Source organism: Bombus fervidus, chromosome 6, assembly GCF_041682495.2.
Source record: "Bombus fervidus isolate BK054 chromosome 6, iyBomFerv1, whole genome shotgun sequence".
Classification (NCBI taxonomy): Eukaryota; Metazoa; Arthropoda; class Insecta; order Hymenoptera; family Apidae; genus Bombus; species Bombus fervidus.
Window position 1 is genome coordinate 8,627,828 of NC_091522.1, and position 12,680 is coordinate 8,640,507.

Below are 12,680 nucleotides of genomic sequence, written 5' to 3' on the forward strand. Positions count from 1 at the left end.
AGTTCTTAGTCATTAACACAGATGTATGATAACAGAATCTATTTGCATTGTAAGTTTTGTTTCCGTTACTCTGAATAGCATGATTTCTAATTTTGTAAATTATCTTAAACAATTTAATATCTAATTAATCATAATTGTTAATTTAATGCATCATATATGATTGTGTTCAATAAAAAGGAAAACAAGTATTTTCAGTAGATATAATGTTTTTTTAAATAAGATATTAACATTTGTATATTTTATTAGTGAAAAGAGATGCATCATAACTTTTTCGAAAAGATAAAATGCAGATGAAAATACTGATATTAAATTGTATTAATTAAGTTTCTTACATTAATTTGTAGTCATATGCATACAACAGTATTATGATGTTGTGCAGAAGCTCTTTTACAAAGCAGACCGCTACCTCACATTCCGGCATTACCAGATGGTGATCCACCAAATGGGTCCAGTATTCAGTCAATTTCACAACAAGTGAATATTCAACAACATACTGTGGTTTCTTCAGCTGGACTTCTGGAGGCTGCAAACAGGTTACTTTATAATATTTATATAATTTTATTACTTTATGAATGTTTTTCATCATACAACACATAAAAATAAATATTTCATGTTCCAATTTTCAAAAATAAAATATATTTTATATATACAAATTAATTTAATATGAATCTGAATAATATTAAAATATGTATATCACAGGTGGACAAGTAAGGAAAACCTATTGGCACAAGAAGAGGATGATCCTCAACTATTTGTGGCTTTATATGATTTTCAAGCAGGTGGAGAAAATCAACTCAGTCTTAAGAAAGGTAATTATTTTTGAAAACATACTTGGTGTTCCAGACTTTTTTACACTTTATAAGTAAAGGTAAGATTAAAATATATTATAAAAAGCCCATAGATGTCTTATTACAAATCTGGAGAAAATACCTGCGACACCTTGTATAAATATAAAGATATAAATTTATGTTGTACATTATAAATTTGAATTTAGGAGAACAAGTTCGTATTCTAAGTTATAATAAGAGTGGAGAATGGTGTGAAGCTCATTCAAGTACTGGTCAAGTAGGATGGGTTCCTTCAAATTATGTTACACCAGTAAATTCCTTGGAGAAACACTCCTGGTATCATGGAAGGATATCCAGGAACGCTGCAGAGTATCTCCTAAGCTCTGGTATAAATGGTAGCTTTCTGGTTCGTGAATCAGAAAGCAGTCCAGGTCAACGCAGTATTTCTCTGCGATATGAGGGTAGGGTATACCATTATAGGATTAACGAAGACAGTGAGGGAAAGGTATAAGTTTCATATATCTTACTAGTAATTAAATGATATACTATAAGATATAAACACAGTATTATGAAATATTAATATTTTAGATGTTTGTTACAACTGAAAGCAAATTTAATACTCTGGCAGAATTAGTACATCACCATTCAATGCTTGCTGATGGTTTAATTACACAATTACTTTATCCTGCACCAAAGCACAATAAACCTACTGTTTTCCCACTTAGCCCAGGTATGTGGAAAAAAATAACACGTATCATATCTGTGATACTCATGTAAAATTATATAATCATTGTAAAGATGAAATGTATTGAAATTATTTATTTCAGAACCTGATGAATGGGAAATTAATAGGACAGACATAGTCATGAGGCATAAATTAGGTGGGGGGCAATATGGGGATGTCTATGAAGCTGTATGGAAGAGGTATAATATGACTGTGGCTGTAAAAACCTTAAAGGTTAGTCTTTTAATATACTAGTTATAGTTACTATTTATATCATTTTTTATTTTACTTATTTTTGGTTTACTCTTATATACCTTTATTTTATAGGAGGATACAATGGCTCTAAAAGACTTTCTGGAGGAAGCTGCAATAATGAAGGAAATGAAGCATAGAAATCTAGTTCAGTTATTAGGTGTATGTACTCGGGAACCGCCTTTCTACATCATTACAGAGTTCATGAGCAAAGGAAATTTGCTAGACTATTTGCGGAATGAGAGTAAACATCAAATAAATGCCGTCGTTTTGATGCATATGGCTACGCAGATCGCGAGTGGAATGAGTTACTTGGAAAGCAGAAATTTCATTCACAGGTATTGTTTCATACTTTAGAATAAATACATGTTTCTATATGATGGTATACATGTTACTACATATTTCTAAAGAATGGAATGAAAGTATATTTATCAGTATTTTTCTATTTTATGAACAAACTAATTCTCAAATAATTTTGGTATGTATTTTAATTGTTCTTTCTTTTTATAAATGATTTAATCTTATTTATATTTATTGAAAAAACATATTTTTATATTTTTATCTTGATCTTATGCACTGTCACTATGATTCGCGCATAAAAATATTTGCATACTCATTTCAGAATTTTGACCAAATAAAAAATTTTACTGGGGATTACTTAAATTTTTGCAAAAAAGGCACTAAAAAGACCTAACAAGTAAAGTACATAAAATGTAATGTTCACTTTTTTACATATTGCATATCAAAAAGTAATTAATTTTTTCTATCTCGCAAACTATAACTACATGTCTTAAAATAGTATAGTTTCGTGATCTGTAAAAAATTAGCTTTAAGGTGGTATGTATTATGCAGAAAAGTAATCGTTGCACTTAAAGTATTTTTCTTGTAAGTAGCTGTTTTTAGGGAGCGATTTGTAGCGTCACAAGGATCACTGAAGAAAAGTAATGGCAGATTACAGTGATGATTATGATATGCATATTCTGCACAAAAAAGTACATTCAGTTAGTTAGGAGAAATTTTTTAAATTTCATCGTCCTCTCCTCTTAAGAAACGAGCTCGCGTTAACATCGCGACTTTCGAAACAGAGATCTAGCGGCTCGAAACTGCCTAGTGGGTGAAAATCATCTGGTGAAGGTCGCAGACTTCGGCTTGGCCCGGTTGATGAGAGATGATACGTACACGGCTCACGCTGGAGCGAAATTCCCTATAAAATGGACTGCTCCAGAAGGACTAGCATATAATAAATTTTCTACGAAGGTAAAACAAGTTTTCTCATAATACTGAGTTTTAGGAATTTTTACTCAAATTTGTTTTATTCATATTACATTTGTACTTTATTTGTATTATATACTTGTAGTCTGATGTGTGGGCATTTGGCATCTTACTTTGGGAAATAGCAACCTATGGAATGTCTCCCTACCCTGGTGTTGATTTGACCGATGTCTATCATATGCTGGAAAAAGGCTACAGAATGGAATGTCCACCTGGATGTCCACCGAAAGTATATGAATTGATGCGGCAATGTTGGCAGTGGTCTGCTGCTGATAGGCCCACTTTCAAAGAAATTCACCATTCTCTTGAAAATATGTTTCAAGAATCTAGTATTACAGAAGGTAAAATAATCTATCAATTCCATGCAAACCTTTATCACAGATAAAGATATGTTTTTAAATGTAAGTAATTCGTATAAACATGTATAAAAATTGTGCTTACAGAAGTTGAAAAGCAATTGCAAGGAGGAGGAGAAATTCCTTTACTTTCATACAAAAAATCTCAGACTGGTAGCACTGGAAACATCCATGGGCTTGTTCTAGTTTCTGAACCATTATCTTCTTCAGGTATACATGTATGGACTTCATAGAATATTGTTTTGTGATAATGCTATTATTGTGGGTTATACATAATGCATTAATATGTTTAGGATTAAGTCAATCCTTAATATTATTTAAAATGAGTTAACTTTTTAATATTACAGCAGTTTACGAACTTCCATTTATTTGTTGTAGATACTACCAGTTCAGTAACGAAACTGAGTACATTCACAGGTGGTATGTCGAGTAAGAACAATAGTAGTATCGTACAAATGAGACGTTCTACAAATAAAAAGGGGAAACAGGCTCCAGCTCCTCCAAAAAGAACGAGGTATGAAACTTTTTTGTTTTCGGTGTAACGAAACCTCGATTATTACATGTTTATTATAATTTTTTTAGATCTGGTTACAATAATAAGTAAATAATAAAATATTATATACACACATATGGAATATACTTTATCTACCACATTACTCGCATAAATCTGCTTTTATTAAATTTCTTTCACATAATCGAGATTTCGAACACCGACAGATATTGATTATATGGTGATACGATAACATAACGATTGGGTAACAGCTTGCTGTCGTCGTGCAGTTCGTTCCGCGACTCTGCCTATCAAGAGCAAGACTCTCAAAACACTGAAACGAACACCATGACTCTCGACGATGCCACGGATCTAAATGGTATTGATAAGATTCTCGAAGGTATTTTCATTCTACTTTAATCGAGCGTACTGATACGTGCACGTACTGCTTCAGTTTCCTACCGTAAGCTCTGTATCCAGCTTTTTATGTTCAATTCTCTCTGCGTTTATATTCTTTTTCGAATTAGATAAAAAATTAACTTTTTATAGTAAAACTGATGGTTAAAAAAGAACGAGTTCATTTTGATATTTTCATCTTTATTATGTTATAACTAATTTGTTTTTATAAATTCATTAAATAACTTATAAGAAGTACTGATATGAAGAAAATTTAATATGTACAAAGGAGACTACTTTTGATTTTTGAATATACTGTTTGTATTTCGTTATGTGAGCTTACGGAACTTGTTCGCTCCCAGCGAAAGGACTCTAAGCAGAAAGAGAATATGTACCGGTACGGTTTGTTGTTAAATGGGAACTCAGGTATTGCGCGAGATCTCGCGACGATGGCTCAAGGAACGATTGCTACAGGAGGCTGTGAAATCGAGGAGGATGGAGAGGGTTCTCAGGGTACGGCGGAACCAAACTTTATCACTCAACCTTCAACGTCTCCGGAACCTATACCTGGCTTGACCTGTTCACAAAAACAAATTAAGCCAAGACCTTATCCATCGAAAGAGCCATTACCACAAAAGGTAGTTCTCTAATGCAAAGAAATATTAAAGTAGCCTCCAAACAATTTTGAAACTTAAGTCACATCAATAAAAATTTTTTATTTAATTTTTAGTTGGTACAAGTTGGTGCATTAGAAGTACAGAACGTAAAAAGAGCCATTAATCGTTATGGTACATTGCCAAAAGGTGCTAGAATTGGCGCGTATTTGGAGTCTTTACGTCAGAGTGGCATGCCATCGAATCAGGAATCGACGACAGTGGCTTCTTCCATGACACCTGGCACAGTGGAACAACATGAAGCATCTATGGACAATTCGCAACACAGATCTCTTTCTCCTCGTCAAAGTAATTTACGAAGTCAGCCTCAAATGACTCGTAGTAATTCTTCAAGCGGTGTTGTTAATACTTATCAACCTCCAAATTCTCCCCGTACTCGAGTAGTAGCTGTAAGAAAGAATAATCAGTCTGATGCTGTCGGTTTAAGAACTTTTCGGGTTTCAAGTAACTCTAATTTTCGTACTGCGAGCCCATCGAGATCTGTTCAACCGTCGTTAGCTGACTTGGAGTTTCCTCCTCCACCCGCAGATTTGCCTCCTCCACCAGATGAAATTTTTTCTGGACAAGAACAAGCTGAACTACCACCTCCTATTTCTTGCAGCGAAATTTCTCAAATAAGAAATTCTCCTTTATCCATAAGAAAAGCAAAGAGTACAGATTGGCGTTCAAAGGAGGATGAAAATGAGCATCAAGAAGACAGGAATGATGTTAGTAACGCAGAACCCTCTGTAAAAGAAGCGTGTTCGAGGTTTGGAGTTAATTTGAGACGCAGAGAAACTCAAGATAACTCGTGTAGAACTACCGATAATAAAAGAACCGGTTTTAAGTCCAAGATAGAAACAATCGAGCCTGCTGCACCACCAGAAGAAGCACCACCACCTCCTCCACCACCTCCACCACCAGTTTCCACAAATTCACCTCCTGATAGTTTTGAACGGAAGCCTGGAATGAAAGAGATGTTGGAATTGAAGCTAATAAATGAAATTAAACAAAGTGCAGAAACTAAACATGGTACAACTACGAAAAAACCTGGAGTAATAAGCAGTACTCCATCTGCTCTTTTGGATCCAGCATCACAGTTACTTTCGGAACTCTGTGCTAGTTTTAACATGGATTCTGGACAAAGGTAAATCCCAATATATATACATACATCGTGTGTAATAGGTATTTATATATCAGTGTGTTATATGTTCGTTTCTGCTTTCCTGCATCTTAACTGTTGTTTAAAGCATGTATATATATGTTATATTTTTCTTATCATATTAGACACGCTCAAAATGAGTATGCTGTATCAACTTTAAAAACCAACGAAACAACTCAAGAACAACAACAACTTCAAATACATAATACTCATAAAGATTCATGCATATCTTCTCCAGTAACTGAGTCGATACTCTCTAGCGGAAGTGTCGGTTTTAAGTTGAAGAGAGTAGATAAGCGAAATAATCCGCAGAAGGAGGAGACATCTGATGGACAAATAATCGATTTCAAGGCCAGACTTCGAAAAGTTGAGAATGCAGAAAGGGAAAAATCGCTAGAGGAGAAAAGTACTATCACTGAACAATCTTCAGAATCAGAAGAACAACAAGATGATAAGCGCAGAAGCACTGGTAGTATCAGCAGTTTAAAGAAGCTTTGGGAAAATAAAGAATCCTGTGATAGTCAGCCTCACAGCCCAAAACTCAGTGTCAGAGGAAGTAGCGGTAAACAAGAAACTCTTGACCAGACAGAAGATTCACCTGAAGATCATAGTGGAGCCTCAACCCGTAGTCAGAGGTATATCAACGTTTATTATATTTTTTATAATACTTATATATTGCTTACTAAACGATAATTTTTTAAATCTTCAATTTATTCAATATTATATATAAATAGTCATAAAACATAAATCAATATTTTTAGTTCTGGTAGCAAAAGTGATACTAGACTATGGCCACCACCTGAACCAGAAAAACCAGTTGTTCCTGCAAAACCACTAAAACCATTGTGTTCTTCAACTAAACATTTTGGTTCTTCGATTTACGCAACACCAAACTGTACGAAATCTCAACATGCAGAAGATGATCTAAGTAAACAGAATACAGACTCAAAAACCGCAAAACAGATCGTACTGGAGCTTTCAACATTAATTGAGAACAGCGTATTAAATTTGAAAAGTAGCTCAACGATAGTAATGACTAGCTGGCTTCAACTTTCAGACAAGGTAGGGCTGTTACATGGAATGTGCGCTAATCTCGCAGACAGTGGTATCGCACCACATGCGCGGTTTCAGTTTCGCGAACTTCTTGGAAGGTTAGAGCTTCAGGCACGACAACTTCGTGCAGCTGGTACTCGAAATGTCGCAGAGAATACAAGACTTCTCACTGACCTCCAAAACACGATAAAGGATGTTGTCAATACCGTACAAAGATAAACTAGAGAAATTAACATCATTCTCTCTATCTCCACCCCTATTCTCGTCCTCATTTTCATCCGATACTATTTGCAATGTCCCTGTCTGTTACTCAATCATGAAATGTTTTGGACATCTTTGGAAATCTTTCTGAAGTCTTGTATCAGACTTATATGTTTTAACTCCTATGTTGAATGTCAAGCAACTTTATGGTTCTTATCTAATCTCAGTTGAGATCTATTTAAAATACTTCTTTTGCAATGGACATTTTATAAAGTTTCTATTGCAATGATTTTCCTAGTAATACTTTTATAATTTTGCTCCTGGAGAGAGTACGCAAACCCAAGGATATTTTAGAGTAAGGCCTCAAGTCGATCTCGGCCTCAATCAAGTACTGATTTGATGGAAAAGTAAGAAAAATCTAAAATTAAAGTACTAAATTAAAAAATATATATATATATATTTCTCTCTCAATTTTTTCATCAATACATTTCTTAATATAGACTGCGATTAGCCATTTTCCTTCGGATTTTGAGATATTATTATAATAAAAGTATTATTCTTTTGATATCAAGAAAAAAAGACCATATAGTACGTAAATGTAATTCACTTATATTTTTTATGTATTGAGTTTTGCAAAAAAAGAAAAAATGAAGAAAAGAAATATGTATTCTCAAGAGCAAAGTGAATTTAGAAGTATGATAAGTATATAAATAAGGATCAAATATACTCTGGTTCCTTAAATTTTTTTAATAATAGTTTTAAATTGATAGAAAAAGGACGAGTAATCGCAGTTTATCGAGACAAAAGAACGCATATTAATCTTATGAATACAGAAAAAAATACTTTTTGTACACTGAACACTTGGTTCTTCTTTTTGTAAATTAATTATGGTTACTTCTACGTCGATCCAACATGTATCCTGTATAAGTGAAAACTCTACGTGAATCATACTCGTCCGCTATACGATAAATGTAGTGATTATAGTTGTCGAGTAAAACATCTCGGTGTTCTTTCATCGAACTTTCTTGCGCCGTGCTTCGTAATATCGTACGCAAAGTCTTAGGCTAGATTATACATCGTAAGTGCGAAAACTTTTAAGCGAGTAAGCCATTTTAATGCGTGAGAGGATGTAACAACTTTTGTATTTGTATAGAGTAAGTCGAATAACAGGTATGCTTAATAATACAGTAAAACTTTGATTAGAGAAATTAATCAGAAAAAATATTCTTAAATTGATGGACTTTTCGATTAATCAACCCTCATTCATTTTATTTGCATATGTAATAGTATCATTTATTCCGTTTTTAACTCATTTATGATATATTGTTTTAGTGTTTTAAAAATATTGTTTGTAATATTTATAAAAATTTTATTGTTTGATGTGTTGATATCTATCGTAAATTTGTTTTCATGCAATAACTATGCTAAGCATACATTATTAAAATATGCGAATCTTAGATATATAAAAATTTATCAGCCAAAAATATAATACTTGTCAATTTAAATTGATAGTTATATTAATATTACTAATTAATATTGAATAATGGAAAGTTCGATCAAGTATTATAATAATCAAAAATCAGATTTGTATATGATCAAATAGTGTCAAGGTTTTACTGTATATATTTATGTAAATCAGCGGGTGTAATTAATCAAATTTCGAAATATTTTATTTTGTCTACGCATTGCGTAGATTTTCTTCCACAGAGCGCTAGTAAAAAATAAGGACTCCGGATACTTTTTAAAGAAATCGAGGAAAAGAAAGCAAAAACAAACTATCAACTTTAAATAAAAATTAGTATTCATTTTATTTTATTTATCATTCTCTTAGTGTAATATAATTCTACTTAATCGTGAATGAATTCATTAATCAACTTAAATGACTGCGTTTAGTATGCTGCTTGAATTCAAATTGCATTTACCATTTTGAAAGTTCTTTACACTTAAATATATCAATTTAGTAATTTTCTAACGTTTATTTCTAACTTTCATTTGATAGTCTTCCAATAACAGTTTCCGGAGTCTGAACTCATGTTTTACTTGATCATTTAAAAATAAGAAACATGCAACGAGAATGAAAATGCCACTCGATTTGCCAATCAAGACGTTTTTCCTTGTAACACTGCCTACATATGGCTACTAGAATACATCGATCGACAACGCTAGTTACGCGAACCGGAATTTCTCTTCTTTCGGTCCGATCACCCAATCATTTCTCTATATTTTTTTTTTCTTTTTTTTTTTACATCATTTGTACCTGTGATACACCGATCGACTTATCTTTTATCTTCAAATAAAAAAAGCGAGAAAGAGAGGGAGAGAGAGGGTGGGAGGGAAAGAAAGACGAGCGATAGTACGAACGAATCTTCTTGAGAAGTCCTAGATGTATAGATTTTTAATTGGAATTTAAATCAATTCTTAGTTTATTAAGGCAAAGTATTCAATAAAATGTTATCTGTAAATACATAATTATTTTCAAAGGATCACACATAACATTTTAAGTGATCTTTTAGCCTAAATATGTTTAATAATTTTAAAACAATTTTCAATTCTTTTTATAAGAATGATGCTTTACAAACAGTCTTGTCTATTATATGTTAGATAGTTGTATTATAATCTTATTGCATGTTACATTTAATTATGAAATTTCGTTTTATCAATTACTTTTAATCTCATTAATGTTAACTGATAGGAAATATAACACAATTAATATAAATAGGGAATGTTATGTGTGATTTTTTCAAAATTTTAGTAATTATAGGCAATATTTATAGACCTTAAGAAGTATTACGAACTATATATTGATAGGTATTTCATTTAAAAGGATGTACATTTAGAACTTCTCGGAATCTTATTAATCATTGGATATTTAAGTTGATGAACCGTCAAAGGATATAAAATCGATGTTTTATACGATATGTATCATAGTAATGTTTATGTCTAAGTATTTATATCTATATTTATTTTTAGTTTTTTCTCGTGTAAAGTTATTCCTAAATGATCGACCAACGTACTGATTCATTAATACGAAAATTTTAATATCGCTTTATACATTGATATAAGACCGACGATAGAAATAAAAAGGAATATTGAATCAAGAAGGTCTTTGAAAATTTTGAAAACACATATAAATTAACTTATTTTATATTTCAATTTATATTTTCTATTACTTCTTGTAATCGGAAACAATCGCATACAATTTTCCACTTATCTCCCATAGCTGCAATTAAGAAGCTTTGGTTAAATGATTTCGATGATTCACCATCATATTGTACTTGCCCTCCAACTTTTACAAGAAATGTTAATTGATCTGCCATGTCAGGACCTAATACCATAATTAAATATATTTATATATATTTAATATCCAACAGTAATTTTTGTTCAAAATATAATGAAAGAAAAACAATATTATGAAAGCATATAAATTTATAACTAAGGATAACAAAAATTTAAGATATTTAAAACATATATTGTCCAACATATAGATCTATTTACCTAATATTGGTTGAGCATCTAAAGAAAGTGCAGTATGATCTGCAGGTGGCAAATCTGTCCAAAATTTCTGTATGTTATCTTTGCCTTCAACACCATTCCCATTCCATATTAAAGTCGCAGTATCCAAATATAACCTTGATATAAGCTAAAATAAATATGATATATATTCTGTAAATTTATTTGTTTTATTTCTCTTAACTTTTTGAATTTCGTTGTTTAATTTGTATAAAATAACAATTTCAAACAGTATTAAAATTACTTACATGTCTGCGTTTATTTACACTTTCATAATAAAGTTTTGTAAATTCTTCGGCTGTTCGACAAGCCTGATCGATTTTCTCCTTCAAATCCTAAAAATAATAAATTATTATATTGTAAAATTTTCAACAATATTAGAAAAAAAATATTCCATAAAATACCTGTTCCATCCTTTATACTAATGTCAATATAACCTTATAACATAAACATGGCAAATTGATTTACGATTTAATGGTCTGTTTATTTCAAATTGCTGTAAACCAACTACAGAACATTTTTTCTTTTTGCGTTTCTAAAAGTAAAACAATAAAAACAGTATTTTTTCTCTGAAAAGACTCCTATTACTGTTTTGTAGGTATCTATCACTGGAATATGGAGCAAATAAGAAATATTCCTTGTAGAACTTATAGAATTTTATATATTATTAACTGCCAATAAATAATTTTATAAATGTTATTGTACATCAATAATGTATAAATGGTTCCTGAAAAATATTGTTATTTTAGTTTGTTTTTGGATCTTGTAACAACATATTAAAAATAAATAAAATTATACTCAAACCGCTTACTATAACCTTAGCACAATAAAAAAGCTGCTATTAAATGCTCTTTGAATTTTAAGAAAATCCCATGTTATAAAACATGCATAATATGTTTAAAAAAGTTTAAAAAAGAGATTAAATATTTTACATATGTGTCTATTTATTATAGCAATTATCTACTATCAAATGAACATAAGTCAAGCATCAAAATTAGTTCTTAAGATTTGTAGCAACTAGTTACAATCACTTAAACAAATCTCGATACTCAAATACTGAAGTATAGGGAAAACCGTCCGTAAATTGAGTCGTGAAAAATCAACTTGGAAGACAAGAAGGTTCGTGTTCTGCGCATGTGTGATATGCCACGAATGTCTCAATCAGAGGCAGAGATACTTTATTCTTCCCTGCTATCTTGCAAAAACGAGAACTCTGTTGCTTTCCATGTTGAGTTTTCATGATTCAATTTTCGGACGGCGAGACCTGTTTATATGATCATGATACTAGTTACTTTACGGGCACATCGTAAAATAGTTAGATAACAAAAATCCTAGATGATATAGTGGCTTATTGTGTAAAACATTTCTAGGAATAAAAACATTTCTAGGAATAAATTGTTTAAATAATATAGCTTTTTTTTCCTCTCTATTTAAATTCTTTTTGAATTTTAATTTAACTGACGAAAAAAGAATTCATTCGCAAAACACATTAGTAAACGTTATACATAAATGTTAAATGAAGAAAATATTTAAAAATTGCACTTATAACATAAGTTTTTATTAAATAAAGAACCGATGTTTCTTTATTTAATTCTTAATGGATTTTAACTAAAATAAAGCAATGTTTATTAGAAACATTCGTGATAACTTATTCCACAAATTCTTATTCTGCTCAGTTTCCAGAGCTTATAGTGGCTTATGGATGAAAGCAATCGTGGGATCTCACCGTGTCGCGGGGTCACGTGACTTCGCGCACAGACAGTTATTTTTTTAGGCATGATGGCGCCAAACAGCAGTATCCACATTAATGTAAATACAATATC

The 12,680-nt window shown here is 31.5% G+C and overlaps 2 protein-coding genes across 10 annotated transcripts in view; one reads left to right on the forward strand and one right to left on the reverse strand.

Annotated features, from left to right (window-relative positions):
- Window positions 1-10,448, forward strand: part of Abl (tyrosine-protein kinase Abl) — a 223,155-nt gene extending 212,707 nt beyond the window's left edge. The window contains exons 2-16 of one of the 9 annotated variants that reach the window (XM_072004841.1): window positions 380-533; window positions 700-809; window positions 995-1,293; window positions 1,377-1,518; window positions 1,616-1,746; window positions 1,840-2,102; window positions 2,850-3,021; window positions 3,122-3,377; window positions 3,480-3,602; window positions 3,771-3,906; window positions 4,173-4,282; window positions 4,705-4,916; window positions 5,009-6,078; window positions 6,219-6,728; window positions 6,855-10,448. In XM_072004841.1, the coding sequence (XP_071860942.1) occupies window positions 380-533; window positions 700-809; window positions 995-1,293; window positions 1,377-1,518; window positions 1,616-1,746; window positions 1,840-2,102; window positions 2,850-3,021; window positions 3,122-3,377; window positions 3,480-3,602; window positions 3,771-3,906; window positions 4,173-4,282; window positions 4,705-4,916; window positions 5,009-6,078; window positions 6,219-6,728; window positions 6,855-7,365 (4,199 nt within the window). In that variant the 3' untranslated portion in view covers window positions 7,366-10,448. Of the gene's footprint in view, window positions 1-379; window positions 534-699; window positions 810-994; window positions 1,294-1,376; window positions 1,519-1,615; window positions 1,747-1,839; window positions 2,103-2,849; window positions 3,022-3,121; window positions 3,378-3,479; window positions 3,603-3,770; window positions 3,907-4,154; window positions 4,283-4,704; window positions 4,917-5,008; window positions 6,079-6,218; window positions 6,729-6,854 lie in introns of all 9 variants that reach the window. The other 8 variants (XM_072004843.1, XM_072004840.1, XM_072004844.1 and 5 more) reach the window with 8 other exon arrangements.
- A 27-nt stretch (window positions 10,449-10,475) lies between these two features.
- On the reverse strand, window positions 10,476-11,466 carry Nxt1 (NTF2-related export protein 1). The gene is made up of 4 exons (XM_072004864.1): window positions 11,262-11,466; window positions 11,106-11,192; window positions 10,843-10,987; window positions 10,476-10,672 (listed from the first exon to the last, which is right to left on the reverse strand). The coding sequence occupies exons 1-4, from the start codon at window positions 11,268-11,270 to the stop codon at window positions 10,497-10,499; spliced, it is 417 nt and encodes a 138-aa protein (XP_071860965.1). The 5' UTR covers window positions 11,271-11,466; the 3' UTR covers window positions 10,476-10,496.
- Window positions 11,467-12,680: the final 1,214 nt, after the last annotated feature.